The following is a 24,000-nucleotide window of genomic DNA, read 5'->3' on the forward strand; positions in this document are numbered from 1 at the left end:
GATGGATTCCTGGCCAGAAGGCCTTACCTGGCATAGGCACGGAGACACATGGTCTCCTGGCCTTGCCAAACCCGGGTGCACGAGCAGGACTCACTGGCATTCAGCTGCCCCAGGCAAGGTGGGAGCCTCAACACTGAGAGGTCCAATGCAGCTCCTGCCTGGACATCAGCTTTGGGAGGAGTCATGGAGTCTGACACCAAGCATTCCAGCAAACAACACCCAGCTGAGCTATGGGTTTCAGAGACAATCCTGTTCCCCACATTCTAATACCTTAACTAGTACACAACTCCTCTACCCAGCTCAGTTTCTCTAAGGCCAACTCTGTTGAGAATAGAAAGAGCCAGAAAAACATGAAGAGATAAGATAAATGGCAGCTAAGACAAACATGAAAGAATGACACTGACAAGCCCCTGGGAAAGCAGAGGAAGAGGTGATTAATGCTGCCCCAGGAGCTTGAGACTATTGGGAAGATGACAGAACTCTGTGAAAAGCAGGGGAAGGAAAGGTGTTTCACATGTAGGAATAGCGTGTTCAGGGACACAGTGCTATGAAGAGGTCAATCATTGAGGATCACTGAGAAATTTGGTGGGACCAGAGGGTGGAGGGGAGGCAGGAAGCAGGCAGGAAAGGCCAGCAGGGCCAACCAGAACATGAGGCCTTTTTGTGACCTTCAGACAGAGACCAAACTGCTTGGGAATTTGAGCCATTTTGCATTTGAAAGGAAAATGAACATTTGTGCTGAGAAATCAAGCTGTGTATGGAGTGCTCACTCTGCCCAGAGGCTTACATGCATTTTCTCCACATCATGCAGCCTGTTCTATGGGTGCGGGCATGACACAGAGCCATGGTTTTCTTAGGGTACTAGCCCTGAGCAAGGAGGGAGCAGGGCAGAAGGGACCATGGGACTGTAACAGAGCCAGCCCAGCTCCTTAAGGGTAAGGACCCCTTTACATGAAGGGAAGCAAGTTGGAGTTTATTAAAGAGTTCCCTCTTCTGCCTCTTTTTTTTTTTTTTTGCTTTTTAGGGTCACACCCACGGCATATGGAAGTTCCCAGGCTACAGGTCGAATCGGAACTGCAACTGCCACAGCCATAGCAACTTGGGATCGGAGCCATGTCTGTGACCTACACCACAGTTCACTGCGACATTGGATCCTTAACCCACTGAGCAAGGCCAGGGATTGAGCCTGCATCCTCATGCATACCAGTCGGATTCATTACCACTGAGCCACAAAGGGAACTTCGAGTTCACTCTTCTGATCTGAAGATCTGAAATCTAGGACCCTGCTCTGGGCCACCATAATGCCATCCTAAGCCAACGTGCCTAACACCTTGAATGAGCCACCATCAAGGAACCCCCGGACTGAGGCTTCTCAGTGTCAGGGCCCATGTGCCTCGGTGCTCAGTGACGTAGCTGTTGGATGAAGCTTTCTGTAAAGAATTCTTCCGGTTGTCCCCGGGCTTTGACCAACACCTCAGGAAGTAACTCCCAGTCTCCCTGGTTCACCAAAGTCACGTGGAAGAGGATGGGGCTCCCTCCGTTTCCATGGTGCTGCCCAGCACCAGAGTGCTGCCAGAGCTCCCCGGGCAGCTGAGTTGGGGGTAGGGGGAAGACTCTCCAGAGTAAGAGAGGCCCACCAGGGAGGGCAGAAGTGGAGGGGGTGGTGGGAGGTGGGCTTAGGAGTGAGGACACTCTAGTATAAGCCACCTGGAGAGGCCCCTTAGGGGAAGGAATGTCAGCGCTACCCCACCTCTCAGGGTCCCGTTTCTGTGAAAGGCAGCTTCCTCTGCCTGCCTCAGCTGGCTTCCCTCAGCTGGTAGGAGTCAGGAGAGTGTGGAGGGAGGGAAAGAACCAGCTCTACCTGAGCCAGGTATGGTTCAGGTCCTTTTGCTATGTGCCAACCTCAGCTGTTATTTGTGGTGAGTCCCAGCTCCTCCAGGCCGGTTTACTCATCTATAAAATGGGCTCAGTAATGGGGGTTCTTGGAGTTCCCTGGTGGCACAGTTGGTTTTGGACCCAGAGATGTTACTGCAGTGGCCTGAGTCACTCCTATGGCATGGTGGGTTTTTTTGTTTGTTTGTTTTTTGTATGTTTGTTTGTTTTTTGACAGCCATACCTGCAGCATATGGAAATTCCCAGGCTAGGGGTAGAATTGGAGCTGCAGCTTCCACCTACACCACGACCACAGCAACACCGGATCGAAGCTGCAGCTTGTGACAACCAGATCCTTAACCCACCGAATAAGGCCAGGGATCGAACCGGCATCCTCATGGATGCTAGTTGGGTTCTTAGCATGTAGAGCCACAATGAGAACTCCTGTGGCGTGGGTTTGATCCCTGACCTGGAACTTACACATGCAGCGGGTGCGGCAAATTAAAAAAAAAAAAAAAGTGGTCTCCTAAGGACTCAGTGTAAAGTGATTTTTGTTGCTCTTTTGATTTTCTCTGTTGTTTTTGAGTTATGCAGACAATAAGAGATGAACCAAACCCTGAACCTGGCTGTACCCTTTGTGTTGGACTCATACCAGTCAGACCTAGCATTTTTGAGTACTTACTGGAACTGCTCTAAGTTCCTTCATGCATTGTCATTTCATTCTCAAACCACCCTGCTATTATCTGCATTTTGCAGATAATGAATGTGAGGTTTTCATCCGCCCATTCCCTCACCCAGCATTGCTTGCCAGGTGCCCAGTGGCCTGGGCTTTGGGTCAGCCCACACTTGTCAGCACACCCAGCCTCCAGAGCCAGCCAGGTGTCTGGGCAGGACCTGTGGCTCCCAGACCTGTTGCCACACCCTGTTTCAGCCCTGTCTGTCCTCCTTCCCCAACTGCCTGGGTAGCTCGGCAGCTGCCAAGGCTTGTCATGCTTCCCCCGCCACCCATTCGTCTGGGTGCTGGCAGATGCCAGCCAGGTGAGGAGCTGCAGCTTCTGCTGGCCCAGCTGCTCTCTCCCTTGAGGTGCAGTGTAGGCGTAGGGCAGGGAGTAGGGGAGAGACAGGGTGTCTCCCAGGCTCAGAACTGCTGAGACTTAACTGCGGCTGAATCACAGCATGAACTCATCTAGAACTGGGGCTCTGGGGGGTGGGGGGACCAAAACTCCTGTGCGTGTCTAGCTGGATCCAGAGAGAGCCCTGGCATCCTTGGAACATGAGTAGCTGGGAGCTGTCCTTTGGCACAATTTACCTCCACCTTCAAACCTAAATCAAGTGGTCCCAACTTCTCCCCTTATTCTGAACCATTTGTTCAGGATTCATCACAAGCCCAGGAAAGAGAGAGAAAGCCTGGCTTCCCAGCGTAAGTTAGGAAATTAAGTCTCTCCGGAATTCAGCAATGTTGCATTCAGCCAGAGGTGGCTGCTGAGCCCAAGAAGCTGAAGCCCAAATTCAGAACTGAAGGTCTTAGGAAGGTGGCTTGGACGTGGGAGGAGAAAGTCAGGAAAGAGACTTGGATTTGGAACCTGAAGAGGCAAGGTCTTCTTCCACCTCTGTTGTTTGGTAGCCGAATAAGAAAAAATGACTCACCCATCCTTAAGCATGAGTATTCTCATCCCTGAAATGGAGGTAACCCCACTGCTCGAGAATGGCCACACAGGAGAGAAACCAATATCTGCAAAGTCAGTCCTTAGGAACTCAGCTCTCTGTAAAAAGTTTCCTGGGGACAAATAGGTTTGGAACTCTCTCCTCTCTTGAAACGTGTGCTGGCAGGTGAAGGATTTGGAGAAGGCCTGCAATAAGGAAAGCAGGTGGAAATTGTTTAGTACAGTGTTTTTCCAAACCTGGCCCAGGAAAAAAGTGTTCTGGGAAGTGGTGCTCTGAGTGCCCTTTATGCAAACATTAGGTGGCCATGGTGTTTGGATGGCAAATAATCCACTTTTGTGGGAGAGAGGTTTCAACTAAGGAGAAAGAAATCTGGAAACCAGGTTGGAAACCAGGTGAGCCCTGAGCATGCTCCTACACTGTGGGTGGAGGTAGACATGGACATGACCACATTGAAGGCAGTTTGACTACACTGGTTAGAACTACCAATTGATCAGAGTTCCTGTCGTGGCTAGTAAACTCTGAACAAACGAACCCGACTAGTAACCATGAGGTTGTGGGTTCGATCCCTGGCCTTGCTCAGTGGGTTAAGGATCAAGTGTTGCCATGAGCTGTGGTGTAGTTCACAGACACAGCTGGGATCCCGTGTTGCCGTGGCTGTGGCATAGGCCGGCAGCTGTAGCTCTGATTCAAGCCCTAGCCTGGGAACCTCCATATGCCTTGGGCACGGCCCTAAAAAGACAAAGACAAAAAATAAAACAAAAAACTACCAATTGATCTGGCAACTTCACTTCTAGGAACTCATCCTACTTAAGTACTTGTACTTAATATAGGTACAAGAATGTCGGAGTTCCTGTTGTCCCTGAGCATGTGGGTTTGATCCCTGGCCTCACTCAGTGGGTTAAGGATCTGGCATTGCCATGAGCTGCTGTTTAGGTTGAAGACATGGCTCGGATCCGGCATTGCTGGGGCTATGGTGTAGACTGGCAGCTACAGCTCTGATTGGATCCCTAGCCTGGGAACTTCCATATGCCCAGTGCAGCCAAAAAATGACAAAAAGACAAAAAAAAAATTAAGCTTTGTGTGTGTGTACATATATAATACACACCTTAAATATAAATGAGTGAGCAATAAATATATAGAGATGCATGATATATACATATATCTACATGTATTTGTATAAAATATAACACATATGTAATATGTGTAATATTTGCACAATCTTTAACACATATGTAATATATATGTAACATACATATATGTAAATATGCATATATACATATATTTATACAAGGGTGTGTGTGTGTATATATAAATAGAAGTGCCATACATCCACATCCATATGTACTACATATTATATATTATAAATACATAGAAAAGTGTCCAGAAAGGGACACAACAAAATTAACAGGGGGGCTATTTCTTCAGAGGGATGTGGGGTTAGGAAGAAGGGTGGGAAGGACAATGAAACTGGCCATCATTTCTCTGCTGTTTTTATTTTTTACAGTGTACATGACTTTTGAAATTTTGAAAAAGATGTCTTTTTATGGCTGTTTCTGAGGCCAATTCTTTTTTTTTTTTTTTTTTTTTTTGCTTTTTAGGGCTGCATCTGCAGCACATGGAGGTTCCCAAGCTAGGGGTCCAATTGGAGCTGTAGCCACTGGCCTACACCACAGCCACAGCAATGCAGGATCTTTAACCCACTAAGCAAGGCCAGTGATTGAACCTTTGTCCTCATGGATGCTAGTCAGATTCATTTCCGCTGAGCCATGACAGGAACTCCAAAAAAAGATGTTATTTATTTATTTATTTATTTATTTATTTACAGTTTTTTTAGGGCTGCCCCTACAGCACATGGAAGTTCCCAGGCTAGGGGTCTAATTGGAACTTCAAATCCTGGCCCATACCACAGCCACAGCAATGCCAGATCCGAGCCAAGTCAATGACCTACACCTCAGCTCATGACAACACGAATCTTTAACTCACTGAATGGGACCAGGGATCCAACCCAAGTCTTCAAGGATACTAGTTGGGTTCGTTACCACTGAGCCACAACAGGGACTCCTGAAAAACTTTTTAACTGGTAGAAAAAAAATCACTAAAACTAGGATGAGGAGGATGGATTTTCTTTTGTAGTCAACTCAAAGCCTTTGTCTTTTGCAACCTGAAGCCATGGGTGTTTGTTATGAATATAAGCACCATATGTCTATTGGATTCTCAGGTTCATTGCTTTCGGTTTCTAAATAAAATCACTTTTTATTCTTGCTTGATGGTACTTAAAAAATATTGAAGATCACAATAGCATATAACACACCACTTAAAAAACATCTTGAGGAGTTCCTGTCATGGCGCAGTGGTTAACGAATCCGACTAGGAACCTTGAGGTTTCGGGTTCGGTCCCTGCCCTTGCTCAGTGGGTTAACGATCCGGCGTTGCCGTGAGCTGTGGTGTAGGTTGCAGACGCAGCTCGGATCCTGCGTTGCTGTGGCTCTGGTGTAGGCCAGTGGCTATAGCTCCGATTCGACCCCTAGCCTGGGAACCTCCATATGCTGCAGGAAGCGGCCCAAGAAATGGCAAAAAGACAAAAAAAAAAAAAAAAAAAAAAAAAAATCTTGGGAGTTCCTGTTGTAGCTCAGTGGTAATGAACCCAACTAGTATCCATGAGGATGCAGGTTTGATCCCTGGCCTGGCTTAGTTTAAGGATTTGGCGTTGCTATGAGCTGTGGTGTGGGTTGCATATATGGCTGGGATCCTGCATCGCTGTGGCTGTGGTGTAGGCTCACAGCTGTAGCTCTGATTTGACCCCTAGCCTGGGAACTTCTATATGCTCTGGATGCAGCCCTAAAATGCAAAAAAAAAAAAAAAAAAAAAAAAAAAAAATCCTGAAAGAAAGATATCAGAGCTACCTTTGTTTATCTGACCGGTCCCCTCTTTGGAAATAACTCTAGTAATGACCTCCAATGAATAGAGTGGTACAGATTCTAGGGCAGATTTTAAAAAATATATTATTATTATCATTTTTATAATTCTAACTTTTAGTTTTTATTTTATTTTATTTTTTTCTTTATCAGCCATCCCCACAGCATATGGAAGGTCAGTTTCCCGGGCTAGGAATCAAATCCTAGCCAGAGCTCCAACCTACCCCACAGCTGCAGCAATGTGGGATCCTTAACCCACTGCCCTGGGTTGGGAATCAAACCAGTGCCTCCACAAAGACAAGCAGATCATTAACCCACTGCACCACAGTGGGAACTCCTGGGTGGATTTTGAATGGAAGTACTGTGATGCTATGGGTCACCATCAGCATCAGTTTGTCTGCTATTAGTTCATAGTCCCTGGTCTCTGGAGCACATGATCTATAGGGGCCATGTGAGCAGGGGAAGCGCACCTACCCTGTTCCCACACTTACCACTATGCTTATTCCCTGCCCCTTTGCATTACTGACCTTCTGGGATTCTTTCTCATGTTTCAAAGTGTTATCCTTTAGAAGTTCACATAGTTCAGTTCTCTTGATGGGAACTTGCAGTTTTATCTGTTTCACTCTCACTCTTGCAAGGTGGCTTTGCCAGTTACACCATTCTAAGTTGACTTTCTACATTTTAGACCCCCACTGTCTTCAGTCTCCCATTATTGCTGGTGAGCAGCTGCCAAGTTGACCTTTTGTTAATTCTTCTGGCCTTCAGTTCCACGTGTGCTTAAGATCCTCTGTCTTTGGTATTCTGCCTATGGTACGTGTCCAGCTGTGGATTTCTTATTTACTCTGCTTAGGATTCTTAGGTTTTCTTGATTTTTGTGGATTCAAGGTTTTTTTTTTTTTTAGCTTTTTTTTTTATTACTCAAATGAATTTATCACATCTGTAACTGTATAATGATCATAACAATCTGATTTCACAGGATTTCCATCCCACAGCCCAAACACATCCCCCCACCTCCCAAACTGTCTCCTCTGGAGACCATAAGTTTTTCAATGTCTGTGAGTCAGCATCTGTTCTGCAGAGAAGTTCAGTCTGTCCTTTTTTCAGATTCCACATGTCAGTGAAAGCATTTGATGTTGGTGTCTCATTGTATGGCTGACTTCACTTAGCATGATAGTTTCTAGATCCATCCATGTTGCTAAAAATGCCGGTATTTCATTCTTTTTAATGGCTGAGTAATATTCCATTGTGTATATGTACCACATCTTCTTGATCCACTCCTCTGTCGGTGGACATTTAGGTTGTTTCCATGTTTTGGCTATTGTAAATAGTGCTGCAATGAACATTGGAGTACATGCATCTTTTCGAGTCACGGTTTTCTCTGGATAGATGCCCAGGAGTGGGATTGCTGGATCAAATGATAGTTCTATTTTGAGTTTTATGAGGAATCTCCATACTGCTTTCCACAGTGGTTGTACCAATTTACAATCCCACCAACAGTGTACTAGGGTTCCTTTTCCTCCACACCCTCTCTAGCACTTATTGTTTGTGGATTCAAGTTTTTTTTTTATCAGGCATTCTTTCTTTACAAATTATCTCTTCTATATTTTCTCTATTCTTTCCTTCTGGAACTCAAATTGGGTGTAGTGAGAACTTCTCATTATGTTCTGTTTCTTCTCTCTTTCCATTTATTTCCTACTCTCCTGATCGTATAAGTACCTGTCTTAATTACATTCTAAATAATTTCCTAACATATTTCTCCTGTGCATTGTCTCTTCAGTTGGGTTTAATCTGTAGTTTAACCTATCAATTGAGTTTTGAATTTCAACAATTATATATTTACTTTTACAAGAAAAATGAGTCCCCTTGCTAAAAGAAGGGCATTCCCCAGAGGTGTCAGCAAAGGAGTAGCTGTGTGTAAGAATGGAAGAGCAGTCCTGGGATCAGAGGGATGGGGGAGTTGCCCAAGCCCAGCCCTTACCGATGAGAACTCCGAATTCCAGAGACATGTTTTGCTCAGAGTCACACAGCTAGTTAGGGACGGGGCCAGAATTGGAATGCAGTCCTTATTTCTTTTTTGTTTTTTCCTTCCTCTCCCCTGCATTCCTCCCAATTTTTGGCCACCCTGCTGCATAGGGATCAGATCTCCAGCGCAGTTGCTACATACTGATCTTCTGGATCTTTTAACCCATTGTGCCAGACTGCGGATGAACCTGTGTCTTAGTGCTGCAGAGGCGCCACCAATCCCCATGCGCCACAGCCGGAACTCCTTACTTCTTTCCTTTCTTTCTTTCTTTTCTTTTCTTTTTTTTTTTTTTTTTCTTTTTGAAGACCGCACTCATGGCATATGGACGTTCCCAGGCTAGGGGTCTAATCAGAGCTGTTGCTGCTGGCCTACGCCAGAGCCACAGCAATGACAGATCCGAGCCGCGACTGCAACCTACACCACAGCTCATGGCGACGCCAGATCCTTAACCCACTGAGCGAGGCCAGGGATAGAACCACAACCTCATGGTTCCTAGTCGGATTCTTTCCACTGCACCACAATGGGAACTCCCGGAACTCCTTATTTCTTGATTAGAGTCTAGCAATTGGTAAGCACCGTTCAAGAGGGAAGGGATTAGACACTGAAAAGACTGGGATGGATTCCACCCTTTGTTATCCAAAATAAACCATGAATGAAGTATGGAAAACCCAACAAAGATCTGATGTTTTTCCATGATGACTACCTGGACGTATTTCTTAAAAATATACACTGATAATCCACCTGTGTCCTCCTCTCTTTGTTTTCCTTTTTGGTGCCTCTGCTTTGTGGTCCTAGGCTCAGACTAGGACTAAGGAACTATAGGTCCTAGGCTCAGGAACCATAGCCTGAATGAGGAACAGCCACAGCTTTGCTTACACTCAGTGCAGGCAGGGTGTCCTTGAATGCAGCTGGAAGCCAGGCCTTGGTCAGGGGCTCCCACAGACCCCCAGCTCCTCCCAGTTGCCCATTCTGGGGAGGAGAGGCTGGAAGGCCAGCGCTTGAGGAAGCTAACTTTGGGGCACCGTCGCCACCTGGTGGCATACCCCAATTCTGGCAGCGGTTGCAGCCAGCAAGCCCAGAGGGGCAAAATGAAAGAACAAAGGAAGTGTGGGTAGAGGCTCCAGGCGATTTGACTTTGTCGGGAGAAGAGATGACCCACTCTATTTCCAGAAGGGCTGTCCTGGGAGTATGCAAGCAGGAAGTCCTATAAAGGACCTCCAGGTTTCATCCCTTAGAAATAAAAAAGGCCAAAGTTTGTTTTTGTTTTTTAACATTTTAGGGCCGCACCGGTGGCATATGGAGGTTCCCAAGCTAGGGGGTCTGAACTGGTGCTGTAGCCGCTGGACTACACCACAGCCACAGTAACACCAGATCTGAGCAGCATCTGCGACCTACTCCACAGCTCACACCAGATCCTTAACCCAATGAAGGAGGCCAGGGATTGAGCCTGCGTCCTCATGGATGCTAGTCAAATTCATTTCCACTGAGCCACAACGGGAACTCCAGAAAGGACAAAGATCTTAGAATCAAGGTAATCCCCACTCCACCCCCCCTGCCACCAGGTCACAGGTACGAGAGGCTGAGAACTGCCCAAGATCACCCAGCTAACCAAAAGCTGCCGCTGCCTCCCTCCTTGAGGCTCCTCCACCCCCGCCCCAAGAATGGGCAGGCTTTGTTTAAAAAGGTCTCAGCCACATTCCAGCCACAGGCTGTAGAGTTTCCCTTATCTTTCTAACCCTCCCTGGAGTACTTGGCCTGAGGCTCCATGCCCTCTCCCTCCTCCTCCCCCACCTCTGGTCCCTTGAGGAAACCTCTCTTCCCACTCCAGCTCTGCTTCCCTATGGTCCCCTGCCCCCACTGGGACCTCTCTTCTACAACCTGTCCCTTCAACTGCTATTTGCATGCCTGGGACAAATTGCTATCATCAGCCTGGATATTTCACTGGCAATCCCTTCACTTTTATCCCCTGACCATCTGGGCATCTGGACAGTTCACTCTTCAAACCCGACAGGTCCACATAGAGGGAGCTCAGCACTGCCCTCCCCTACTTCTAAAATGTTTTCTTTTGAAATAATATACTTACAGAAAAGTTGCAAGAATAGGACAAGGTACTCCCTTCCACCCTTTACCAAGCCTTTTTTTTTTTTTTTTTTTTTGTCTTTTTGCCATTTCTTGGGCTGCTCCCATGGCATATGGAGGTTCCCAGGCTAGGGGTCTAATCGGAGCTGTAGCTGCCGGCCTACATCAGAGCCACAGCAACGTGGGATCCGAGCTGCGTCTGCAACCTACACCACAGCTCACGGCAACGCCAGATCTTTAACCCACTGAGCAAGGGCAGGAATCGAACCCGCAACCTCATGGTTCCTAGTCAGATTTGTTAACCACTGCGCCACGACAGGAACTCCCCAAATCATTTTTTTTGACATTTGCCACATTTGCTTTCTTCTCTCCTTATTCTTCTTTGTCTCTATTACACACACACACACACACACACACATTCTTCTACTGAACCATTTGGAGATAGGTTACATCATAGTCTTTAGCCTTAACTTCAGTGTATCATTTCCTGAAAATAAGAATATCCTCATGTAATTATCAAATTCAGGAGATTTAACAAAAGGCCATATTTTAACTTAATCAATAGTTTATATTTCAGCTTTGTCAATTGTCCCCAAAATGTGCTATCTAGCAATTTTAATTTTTGGCTTGGTCCCAGATCCCACATATTTCATGTACTTTTCATGTCTCTTGAATTTCCTTAATCTAAACAGTTCCTAAGCCTTTCTGTTGCATGTGACATGGACATTTATGAAGAATGTCCATGTCATGGCCAGGGGAGTTGCCATTGTGGCACAGCAGAAATGAATCCAAATAGGAACCATGAGGTTGTGGGTTTGATCCCTGGCCTCGTTCAGTGGGTTAAGGATCCAGTGTTGCCGTGAGCTGTGGTGTAGTTTGCAGGCCGGGCTCGGATCTGGTGTTGCTGTGGCTCTGGCATAGGCCGGCAGCTGTAGCTCAGCTCCGATTTGACCTGACCCCTAGCCTGGGAACTTCCATATGCCATGGGTGTGGCCCTCAAAAGACAAAAAAAAAAAAGAATACAGGCCAGTAATTCCATAAAGTTCTTCAACTAAGATACTTTCTTTCCTCCTGCACATTTTTCTCTAAGTGCCAAGATCTACCCAGTTCTTCAGGTTAGGAGCCTGGATGTTAGTTGCCCTGGGAGCCACCCTCCCATCCAGTCCTCACCAGGTCCTTATGCCCAAGGCCCTTCTTTTCCATGACCTCATCACTCCTCACCAGCTAGCTGTCCTCCACCCTGCCTTCAATGACTGCACTGTTCCACACAGCTTGCATTTCCAAGTGTGGTCCAAGGACCTTCAGCATTAGGAGTTTTTTATAAATGCAGAATCTCAGGTCCCATCTTTACATCTGCTAGGTGTGAGAAGTGCTGCTCTCAGAGATCCCTTGGCTCCACATGAAGGAGTGTCCTTCTCCACAACCCAGACCCCCAAGCTTCACTCCCACACCTATATGCATGAATGTGTGCCATTTCACCTTTGTACCACTTATTCCTTCTCCCTGGAATGCCCTCTCCTGAGATTTCTTCTCAAGATTAGGCTTAAAGGTCACCTCTGTGGTATGCTTCCCGCCACTCTTGAGTGCCTGCTACTTCCTATGGATATGTGTCTGTCCCAGCTTCTGTTACATGCAAGTGTTACCCCCAAGGACTCCTTTTTTTTTTTTCATTTTAAAAAATTTCGATTGAAATGTAGTTGATTTACAATGTTTTAACAATTTCTGCTGTACAGCAAAGTGATTCAATTAAGGACTCCTGATCTTTTAGTGACTATTTCTCACTAGTGGGTGAGCTCCTTGAGGGAAAGCCTGAAAACGTCTGCTGAATGAGCACATAAAAAACCAGCTCTTCTTCTGCAGAGGCCCTTCTTCCCAGCAGACCTAAAGTGGGTACTGGCATGTCCCAAGGGCCATCCAAATACCTGAGCCACAGACTGCTGGGACAGAGGTGGCTACAGGACATCTGCTTACAAATGTCCTTTGTTATCCGTGAGAAAAGACCCCAGAGAGGAAGAAGTGGCTTGCTTGCAGGTACCTCTCCTGGAGAAGTTGGCCCAGTGAGTCACCACTGGCTCGCTTTTTGACTGTCCTGGAGCCAAGTGCCTTTTGTGGTCCAGCATGAGAAGCAGAGTAGTAGTTACAGAAGAATGTGCACAAAATGTAGATATTTATGTAAAGCTTTTTTTCTTTTTAGTGCTGCACCTGTGGCATATGGAGATTCCCAGGCTGGAGGTTGAATTGGAGCTGTAGCCACTGGCTTACACCACAGCCTTAGCAACTCAAGATCCAACCCTCGTCTGTGACCTACACAGCTCATGGCAATGCTGGATCCTTAACCCACAGAGCAAGGCCAGGGACTGAACCTACAATCTCATGGTTCCTAGTTGGATTCATTAATCCTTGTGCCACGACAGGAGCTCCCCATACACACACTCTTGGACTTTCCTTCTTCACAGTATTATAATTTCTTCCATAATGCATCTACTAGAGATGCAAATCAGAAGGGATACTTGAGGTGGGACCATGTGAGCAGAACCATGACTCACCATCTGCCTGATTTCATTCTGCAGTATCCTCTCTAGCTCCTTCAGAACAAAAGTGAAACTCTCATTTCCTTTAAGGTGGTCCCTCTTTTGGCCTGTTGCTTAATCCTATGAATTAATACATCTTGTCAGTGGTCCAGGCAGGCTGTTTAAAATTTTTTATTTATTTTTTAGTTTTTTTTTTTGTGCCATTTTCCTGGGCCACACCTGTGGCACATGGAGGTTCCCAGGCAAGGGGCCAAATCGGAACTGTAGCCGCCAGCCTACGCCAGAGCCACAGCAACATGGCATCCGAGCCGCATCTGCGACCTACACCACAGCTCACGGCAACACCGGATCCTTAACCCACTGAGCAAGGCCAGGGATTGAACACACAACCTCATGGTTCCTAGTCAGATTCGTTAACCACTGAGCCACAGTGGGAACTCCTGTTTAAAAAAATCTCCTTTACAGGACCTTGCTATTGAGTAGGCTTTTGATGTCCCTATTTCATCTTGCAAAGCAACCTGAATCACAAGTTTGTTTTTGGACTCAGGGTAATTACTGGAGGTCTTATGCCATTCCTGAAGCCAGGCCACATGATGACCCTTTGGCTTGAGGAAATGTGGCAGTTCCAGCTACTGGTTTTAGTCAAATGTGGTCCCAGAACTTTAAAGAGACTCAAAATTACCTTTAAATCCATCAAGTAGGCAGAAAGCATGGGTTCAAGATTGTTTTTATTTTCAGAGCCTGCAACAGTTGGTTAGCAATGCTAGCTGAGCTGGTACAATCTGAAGGCCATCCCACCTCCCTCTTCAGGCATTCAACCAACAGAATCCCTACAAACAAGATTAGAGACCAATTAAGATGTGTCTCACTGTGTGTGTGGGGAGAGGCCTTCTCCCTCTCTGCCTCTCCCCACATACTTTTTCTAACAAGATTGTGTTACAGCCAAATGCAACTCAAACCCATGACATAGCAACCAGTCACCTCCAGTATCACTGATTTCCTCTCCACTCCCAGAACAGGAGGCAAGAGGGTAGACTTGACTCTTACATATGTAAGAAAAACTGGACTACACCCCAATGGAGCAGAGATGGTGAGGAAGCTGGTGCCTCAGGGTGGGGATAAGCAGGAACCAAACAGGCCTGTCTACAATTAACTCAGCCCCAGCTCCTCAGGAGGTGTTCCTTTGAGACTCCACTTCTGTGGCGTTAGATGAGGGGCAACTGGTGATGATCCATTTCTCCCTGTCCCTCAAATTAAAACATGATAAACTCAAAGTTTTACCTTCAAAATGACCTTGCTGCCTCCTGAAAAACACATTCTATAGTTGAGATCTCTGCCAGCAACCATCCCTTTCTAATGCCCGGAGCTTCCAGCTCCTCTCCCCACCCTTGGTGGCCCAGCCAACATTGATTTGATACTCTTTGACTCATAAATTGACTATTTTTAAAAAATTAAAATAGAAGTTATCAAAGAGTATCAGAGTAATAGAAGGAAGACACTCAACATATACTTTCTTCCCTTAGCCCCCAGAGTGCCCCCATCCCTGCCCCCCTTACACTGGGGTATCTACTCTACCTTGTTCCAACACTGACCTGGAGGTGGTGCAATGGCAGCTGCCTGAAGTGCTTTCCCGAATGTGATCCCTATACCAGGCAACATCACAGGGAAGTGGGGTGAGGAAGAGCAGGGTCACCCTCTCAGATCTCAGGGGCCTTCGAGGTAGGTCTGGGAGGATTAGCTTATGTCCTGTAGCCAAGTCTGGTGCTTGCTCCCATCAGTATCTCAGTCCTTGGCTGTAAATAGCAGCAGTCCCAGTACTGCAGTGCCTCCTGGGGGTGACAGAGCCTCTAGTTCTGTCTCACAATTCATGTCACTCTTCTTCCCCCTCCTTTTGTCTTTTCTTTTTTTAAATTAAAGGCAGAGGTAGTCCCTGGGATGATAAAACCCTACCTAGAATGGCAGTATTGTAACTTATAGAAGCAGTTAAATAAGTCTCCGGGAGTTAATTTAAAAAAAAAAGAAAAGAAAGTGATTGATGAAACTGAATAAATTAATGATATGGGTTGTCCCACAAAGACCTTTCTGTCCCAGGCCTCTTTGGTATTTGGCCAGCAGCATTTCCGTTTGTGTTACTCTTCTCCACTCTGACTCTCCTACCCCACCCCCTCAGGAGAGAAGGCCAATGCCCAGGGAGGCCCCAGGTGGCCATCCAACTGTGGAGGATGAGGAGGCAGAACGTCTTGACTTGGTGCTTGGAACTGTGCTGTGGTACGTGACGGCTGTGGCAGACCATCCCGCTGTAGGAGGGAAGACTGACAGGGACAGAAGAACCTGCACGATGCTCTGGGCTCCAACCCTGGGAGTGTGGGAGGTAGGTTTAGGGCATGGAAGCCCCAGGCCTTCTCTCCAAACGTCACACAGCTGGCCCCTTTTCTCTAAGGGGGAAAGAGGGGGAGGGAGGGAGGCTCAGGCTGCTGCAGTCTGGCACCAACACCCTCAGAGCTTCTTCAGACGGCTGTACATCTCCCTTTTGCTCTTTTCCCCAGCCCAGGTCCGGCTCTTGGTGCGGAACTTCTTCAGGTCTTCTTTAAAATCCTCGTGGTGCATGGGCCGGTAGCTGGGGGGCTCGCAGTGAGACTGGTGGGCAGACAAGATGAGGTCAGGGCTTATCTGCCTCACAGGCACTCTCCTGCTCCCTCCCTGCCAGGGGCTGCAAGGCTCTGGTCAGTGGTTCTAGGGCCCTTCTACGTGCAGGGCAAATCCCCAAATCCCTGGGAAGAAACAGCTGTAACCACCAGCCAGGTCTAACTGTCCAACCTAGGCAAGGGGAGGGAGGGCCACATCCTCCAGAGAGCCCATCTTACCTGGCATTTCAGGAAGAACTCCTTGTATCCACCCTTCAGGACATACAGCTCTGGGTAATGGAGTCTGGGGTACTCGTTCCCAAGACGATCTCTTTCTCTCACGTATCGGCACCTACAGAGGGGACGGAAAGCCAGAGCACGGTTAGCTCTACAGTTTCAGAAAACAGCACTTGTGGGTTGTTTGTGGTTTAAGTGCTCCTTACACATGTCTCTGCAACCTTATGTTCATTCTTCGAAACAGTGCCGAGTTGGGATTTCCTGGCTACCTGTGATCTTTAGGAAGTGTTCACAGCCTTGTATTGGAAGGTAGAGGGCCTCTTTCCAGTTTCCAAGTTGAGCAGCCCTAGCATCTGATTTCTACCCAGCACCCCATCAGCAGAGACAGCCTCTCAGCATGCTTCTCACTGCATTCTCCACCTTCTCCTCAACCAGTGTCTCTCCCTCACCTCCTAGGAAGGCATTTTTCTTCCTGTGGCTTTTTTAAATGGGCTAAACTTGACTCTTGCCTCAGGGTACTATTTGTATCCTATACCTGGACTAAATACAGATATCCTCATCCACTGGTGCCCCCTTCCTTTTCAACTCTTAGTACAAAAGCTAGAGTCCTCACAGTGCCTACAATGTGTCATCCCCCGCTTCCCTGATGCCTCAGCCACTGTGGTCCCCTTGCTGTTCATCTCTGGTCTTAGCACCTTCTAACATGTCACAAGTTTACATATCCTGCCCAGATAAGATGAAATGTAAGCTCCTAGAAGACAGTGGGTTTTGTCTGTTTTGTCCACTGCTACTCTCCCCAGTACCTGGCACATGTGAAGTAATAGTGTGCAAAGTGAATAATTCCACTTGTGAATAAACATTAGGTCTCGCTGAAAGCCCACCTCTTCATGTATTTATGGTTTTGGACTAATGTGGGGCAAAGTCCTTATCTCTAGGAGATAGGTGCTGAAGGACTTGGAGAGATGGTCACACACACCAAGTTCTTGTAGTTGTGCATATGCAAGTGTATTGTAAACATTTTTATGAGTTATATGTGTGCAAATTTAGCAAAATATTGAAATTTGATGAATTCAGGGGAAGCATGTGTTCCTTCTGCGCTTCAACTACTTCCAAAAAAAAGATGGCACAAGAAATTAAACCTGGGAGTTCTCGCTGTGGCTCAGTGGAAACGAATCCAACTAGTATCCATGAGGATGAGGGTTCAATCCCTGGCCTTGCTCAGTGGACCAGGGATCCAGCATTACCATGAGCTGTGGTGTAGGATCCTGAGTTACTGTGGCTGTGACACACTGTGCTAGCACAGGCTGGCAGCTATAGCTCGGATTTGACCCCTATCCTGGGAGCTTCCATATACCGCAGGTATGGGCCTAAAAAGCAAAAAAAAAAAAAAAAAAAAAAAAACCTTGAATCTGGCCCAATGAGAAGTCTCTCTGACCTCCCTAGAGAAGCTGAATTGCTCCCTGCGCCTCTATCCCCATTTGCTCAGCACCTGTCACTACCACCTTCCGTCTCCACTGTGATTTCCCCGGGGGCAGGTCCCCTCACTGCTGTACCTTCATTGCTTCAATAGCCCCTGACATGTCCAGTGTGGCAGTCCTTTCTGAAGGGACCTGGACAATGGATGGGTGGCTGTTTGCCCCCCCACCACCACCACTTTTCATAACTATCACTCACTGCTCACCATATTTTTGGCACCAGTCCAGTTACTATTAGTGAGAATGTGGAAGGATGCTATTAAGAGTACCAGATGATTATTTCGGATCTTAAGTGAATGTTGTTTTACTGTAGTTATATTTTCATTTATCTTGGTATAAAATGTACCCTTCCCAAAAACAGGGCCTTTCACACCAAAGCCCTAATAGAAATTCTTGTTAATAAAAGAGAGAGAGGAGTTCCCATCGTGGCTCAGTGGTTTTAGTGAATCCGACTAGGAACCATGAAGTTGTGGGTTTGATCCCTGGCCTTGCTCAGTGGGTTAAGGATCCGGCGTTGCCATGAGCTATGCTATAGGTTGCAGACACGGCTCAGATCTGGCGTTGCTGTGGCTCTGGTGTAGGCTGGCGGCTACAGCTCTGATTAGACCCCTAGCCTGGGAACCTCCATATGCCACGGGAGCAGCCCAACAAATGGCCAAAAAAAAAAAAAAAAAAGAGAGAGAGAGAGACAGAGAGCGAGAGAGGGAGTGTGTGTGTGGTGGCATTTCTTTTTCACCCCTAATGTAGCAGTAATGTGAAGGTAATATAACCCACTCCTTTGCAAACATGGATTTCACAAATGTTTGAAAGTGTCACATCAAGTTTTACTGTGAGGATGTCACACTTTTCTGGCATTTGCATAGAGTAACCACATTGTACTTGAAGGATATCACCTGAAAACAGTGGCCTGAGAACAGCTAAAGACAATAGGGGAAATTGGAAGAGCCAGAGTTTAATATAAAGAAAGGTTGAACAGTGAGCCACGACTAACTCAGAAGTGGGAGTGATGAAGCAGAGCCCAGATCTATGAAAGATATTGTATGGGCAAGATATCAGGATTACAGGCTGCCCTGGGGAAACCAGAAAAGCCTTCACAACAGAAACTGTTAGGTTAAGCCTATGAACTATACTCCAGGAAGCTATTCATGAAATCAACTGACTGCTAAATAGGTAAGAATTTGAGAGAACATCTGCTACACATGAATTGATACTTTACAAAACCCCATGTATTTACACACCATGTGCATAGGCTAAGGCATGTAAATGACCTGTGATGTGCTCCAAGTCCCAGAGCCCACTCACATGCGAGGGCCTCGCTCAGAAGAGAACTCGCAGTGGAACACCACGATGACACGCTTGCCATCTGTAGGTACGATGGGCTTCTTGAGTAGGAAGTCTTCAACCTCTTCTTCCATATGCAAGTTCACTGCACCCTGTGAAGGCACCAGAGACTCTCACCTCATATTTACAGTAATGATTCAAATGGGCACCTCAAATTCCGTTGTGACCACATGTGCTTTAGGAGTGGTATTTGTAAATGTGGGGGGTAAATGTGGGGCTTTCACAGCCATAAGACAGTGGCAAACATTAACGCTGTGATTAAAGTACCTCCTTACCATATTTCAACACTATTTTAGTGGTTAAAAGATTAAAATGGCACAGGAGTTCCCATCGTGGCGCAGTGGTTAACAAATCTGTCTAGGAACCATGAGGTTACGGGTTCGATCCCTGGCCTTGCTCAGTGGGTTGAGGATCCAGCGTTGCCATGAGCTGTGGTGTAGGCCAGCAGCTGTAGCTCTGATTGAACCCCTAGCCTGGAAATCTCCATATGCTGTGGGAGCGGCCCTAGAAAAGGCTAAAGAGACCCAAAAAAAAAAAAAAAAAAAAAAAAAAAGATTAAAATGGCACAATCAATTATCTTCTTTCTGGAAAAGCGTTCCAACACTGGCCTAACCAGGCAACTTAACTTAACTCTAAAACTTATGAGGCATCACTAGGTGTGGCACAAATGGGGACATGTTGCCAAAGACTGGCTTCTCCTCTGGCTTCATGTTCAGTCATGAAATTAGTGGGCACTATTTGGAAATGCCCCTGATGGTGATGGCGTAAGGGACAAAACAGGGAGCATTTGCTATGCCATGTGGTAGGGATTAGTACAGACAAGGGAGCATTCTTTCTGTGTACCAGGACTCAGATGCCTTTCATGCCCACTGCCTCTTTTCATATGTTTTACTTTTTTAGGGCTGCACACTCACACCTGCATCCTCACTGATACTAGTTGGATTCGTTTCTGCTGTGCCACAATGGGAACTCCCACCACTGCCTCTCTGTACACTTATGATAACCAGCATATAAGCTTTATAAGCAGCCAAACATTACCTCCCCCTTTAAAAAACAAAACACCCACAGAAATGCTGCCATAGCTCCCATGACAAGAGGACTCACTGGCAAGTTTTAGGAATCCATACCTTGATGTGGCCGCCCTCATATTCATATGGGTATCGGCAGTCAATGATAACGAACTCTTTAATGAGGTTGGCAAACTTGCCGTTCAAAACAGATGCTATCTGTGGAAAGAGAACCGAGGAGAATTAACCCTGGCTGCTAAGAACAATGAGATTTCAATACCCCATGTGTGGCAGGTTCCAAAAGGATGGCTTACAATTTCTGGAGAGATGTATTTTAAATCCTGATGCTTCCCAGCAACTGTATGAAAGAGATAACCCTTAAAAAAAGAGAGAGAGAAGAGAAACACTTAGTAAATCTGAAAGCTTAAAAATGCAATACTGGAGGAGTTCCCGTCATGGCACAGCGGAAATGAATCCGACTAGGAACCATGAGGTTGCGGGTTTGATCCCTGGCCTCGCTCAGTGGGTTAAGGATCTGGTGTTGCCACGAGCTGTGGTGTAGTCAAAGACGGGGCTCGGATCTGGCATTGCTGTGGCTCTGGTGTAGGCCAGCAGCTACAGCTCTGATTGGACCCCTAGTCTGGGAACCTCCATATGCCATAGGTGCGGCCCTAAAAGGACAAAAAGACCAAAAAAAAAAAAAAAAGGTAATACTGGAATTCCCGCTGTGGTGCAATGGGATTGGTGGTATCTCTGCAGTGCTGGGACACAGTTCAGTCCCCAGCCTGGCACAGTGGGTTAAAGCTCCACCATTCATTGCCACAGCTGTGGCTCAGGTCATAACTGTGGCTTGGATCTGATCCCTGGCCTGGGAACTCCATATACCATGGGGTAGACAAGAAAGAAAACGAACAAATAAACAAAAAAAAAATAATCTAATAGTACATGTTGGTTATTTGTGTAGGTGCTTCATTAACATCCTGACTGAACTTTCGCAGACCTTTAAGGCACATTATCCCCATTTCCAGATGTCAAAGCCAGACACTTTGTTCAAGGTTAGCCAGCTAATAGGCCAGCCTGCAATACAGAAACCTCAGGTGATTTCCTTTTTCTCCTGCTTTTGTCAGGAACCCTCACCTCAGCACTTAAAGGACACAGCCAAGAATAACTTCCCTGGTTTACTGAGCATTTGCCATGTCCAACACAGTGCTAGACACTGAGGTAGAAGGAGTGAGACCCAACCCAGCCTTGAAGGGGAAGACAAGCACCTCAGCATTACTCATTAGGGTGACTGGTGCACTCAAGGCTCACCCATCCCTGTGGCCGTGTGCAAGATCATTATGACAAACATAACCAACAGCTTTAGGTCAAGTGCAAGCTTCTACCAACAAGGACATACCACACCCAAGTCTTTGTTTGCTCTTCCCTTCAGACTGCATCTGTCTTCTATTTTTAACTCACTTATCTCTCCCACCTGGCTGAAATATCTAGCCCGGATTGAAACCTCCCCCAGTTGCTGGGCTGAGACAACCCCTCCTCTCATTCTTCAGTCTGCTGCTTGTGTTACACTAATGTTTACTTCAAGTTACCTTGTGATACATGTGGTTCATGGCCACCTGACATGTCTTACTGACCACATGTTCAGTGTTTTGTGGGAAGGAACTGCCTCATTTTTGGAATCTTTGCCTTACACATAATACATGCTTCAATAAGTGTTAGCAATGTTAGTGCAGAGGAGTCTGGTCTGGGAACCTTCAAGTCATATGCAGCTAAACAAGCTAATGACATCTTTCCCTGTCCCTCCCTCTATTTCACCACAGCTCAAAGGCAGCCAACCCATACCAGCTGTCAGCAGGCTTTCCTCTATACCTCCCTGGGGGCCCTGCTCCTCTGAAAAATGGAGAGATTTAGTCTCAATCCTGGACCTTCTAAGGTGACCTTCTGATATAAAGACTTATATACAGTGAGGCTAGAGGTCTATTTCTGTTTCTTTATACTTATCTGCATCACTACTTTCATAATCACAAACACAGTTCCCAGAGAGCCTGGTCTTTGGGTTGAGGTCAAGGTGGCTGGTGGATGGCTCCTTACTAGAAACCTCTGATCAGTACCAGTAAGGTCTACAGTCCCACAGAGACCAAGATACACCTGATTACAAGTTTGTTTCCTTATCTTAAAGAAATTTCAAACTGTGTCCCTGGGCAGGGGGGAATAGCTGAGGGGCCACCTAAAAGAGGGAGGGAAGAAGCCTGAGGGAGAGTTTCTAGGTAACCCTCCAATCCTGCATCACAGAGTAGTTCTTCTTGCAATTACCTTGGAGAAGTCTCCTATAAGGTCCCTTGGGTCATTATCCAAAATGTTCTCAATGGTCCCTTTCGGAGAAGATGCCAGGGATAAAGACTGATGTAAAATCTGTAACAAGCCAAAGGTGGAGAATGAGGCCAGGCTTCTGAACAGAAGTTATGAAAACATTTACCCAGAACACATCAAAAGGAGGAGACTGAAATGGTAACATCTATATTAAGCAAATAAAGCAGTTTTGTCTTTTTTTCTTTAAGGGCCACACATTTAGCATATGGATGTTCCCAGACTAGAGGCTGAATCGGCCTATACTATAGCCACAGCAACGTCAGATCAGAGCTGCATTGGCAACCTAAACCACAGCTCATGGCAGGCAACACCAGATCCTTAACCCACTGATCGAGCCCACATCCTCACGGATACTAGTCAGCTTCATTAACTGCTATAGGTCGCAGACATGGCTCAGATCCTGCATGGCTGTGGCGGTGGCACAGGCTGGCAGCTGCAGCTCGGATTCAACCCGCAGCCTGGGAACTTCCACATGCCACAAATGTGGCCCTAAAAAAAAAAAAAAGGAAAGAAAGAATATGGTCTATCCATTGAGAAGCTATAGGGGTGCAGTGAGCTCCCCTAGGTCACTGTTCTCTCTAAATATGATGGCTGACCGTTCAACAACACAGGGTTAGTCAGGACCACCATCTTGCACCCCTGGATCCAACCAACCATGGACTGTGCAGTACTATAGTTATACCAATGTTGTTCAAGGGTCAACTGTATTTTCCACTAAAGGAAACCAGGGCTTTTTGAAGAACTGATTGACTCTAGGTTGGGACAAGAAATGCACAAGGTAACCCTGGAACACCCTGTCACAATAGCAAGGAAGCACTCATATTTCAAAAGGCATATCAAAAGAGCTAATCATGCAAGGTAAGGATTTCTTACCTGGTGCACAAAAAGTGCTTGATAAACAGAAACATGTTAAAAAGTTAAGAAATTCTGGAGTTCCCGTCGTGGCGCAGTGGTTAGCGAATCTGACTAGGAACCATGAGGTTGTGGGTTCGGTCCCTGGCCTTGCTCAGTGGGTTACGGATCCGGCATTGCCATGAGCTGTGGTGTAGGTTGCAGAGGCGGCTCGGATCCCAAGTTGCTGTGGTTCTGGTGTAGGCTGGTGGCTACAGCTCCAATTCAACCCGTAGCCTGGGAACCTCCATATGCTGCAGGAGCGGCCCTAGAAAAGGCAAAAAAAAGGGCAAAAGAAATTCTGTTGATCAAAAGAACAAGAACATGGAGTTCCCGTTGTGGCACAGTGGTTATCCAACTATGAACCATGAGGTTGCGGGTTCGATCCCTGGCCTTGCTCAGTGGGTTAAGGATCGGGTGTTGCCGTGAGCTGTGGTGTAGGCTGCAGACGAGATTCTGATCTGGTGTTGCACTGGCTCTGGCGTGGGCTGGCAGCTACAGTTCCCATTCGACCCCTAGCCTGGGAACCTTCATATGCCGCGGATGCGGCCCTAAAAAGACAAAAGACAAAAAATAAAAATAAAAAAAGAACAAGAACAGGTAAGCCAGAGTGGGCAGATGTACATTCATTTCAATGAAAGATTCGTCTGTGATTATAAAAAGTATTCCTAGAAGTAAGAGGCAACCTAATAGAAATATGGGCTAGAAACATGGTTAGTGACACCTAGAGGAAAATCTAGGACCAAGAAAAATGACTATCAAGGAAATGCAGATTAAAATCAGACACCAGGCACTCACCAGAATGGCTAAAATTAAAGGGATGACCAACACCAGATATTGGTAAGGACAGGGAAGAACTGGAACTCTCACACACTGTTGTGAGTACAGGTGTCCCTTGGTATCCATGAAAGACTGGCTTTAAGACCCTCAAGAATGCTTACATAAAATAGGAGTTCCCATCATGGCTCAG

General features: G+C 46.5%; 1 protein-coding gene across 13 annotated transcripts in view; it reads right to left on the reverse strand.

Annotated features, from left to right (window-relative positions):
• Positions 1–2,450: 2,450 nt before the first annotated feature.
• CDC25A (cell division cycle 25A) overlaps positions 2,451–24,000 on the reverse strand; it is a 41,879-nt gene continuing 20,329 nt past the window's right edge. For 5 of the 13 annotated variants that reach the window (XM_021081937.2, XM_021081938.2, XM_021081936.2 and 2 more), the window contains 6 exons: positions 22,083–22,181; positions 20,084–20,146; positions 19,890–19,988; positions 18,724–18,854; positions 15,950–16,061; positions 13,797–15,722 (listed from right to left, as the gene is read on the reverse strand). In XM_021081937.2, the coding sequence (XP_020937596.1) occupies positions 15,582–15,722; positions 15,950–16,061; positions 18,724–18,854; positions 19,890–19,988; positions 20,084–20,146; positions 22,083–22,181 (645 nt within the window). In that variant the 3' untranslated portion in view covers positions 13,797–15,581. Of the gene's footprint in view, positions 3,723–13,796; positions 15,723–15,949; positions 16,062–18,723; positions 18,855–19,889; positions 19,989–20,083; positions 20,147–22,082; positions 22,182–24,000 lie in introns of those variants that run through there. The other 8 variants (XR_014823106.1, XR_014823108.1, XR_014823104.1 and 5 more) reach the window with 2 other exon arrangements.

The sequence above is a fragment of the Sus scrofa genome, chromosome 13 (assembly GCF_054392235.1).
Source record: "Sus scrofa isolate SSC_HxYL_T2T_F1_AM1 chromosome 13, Sscrofa_HxYL_maternal_Yorkshire_Landrace_v2.0, whole genome shotgun sequence".
Taxonomy (NCBI): domain Eukaryota; kingdom Metazoa; phylum Chordata; class Mammalia; order Artiodactyla; family Suidae; genus Sus; species Sus scrofa.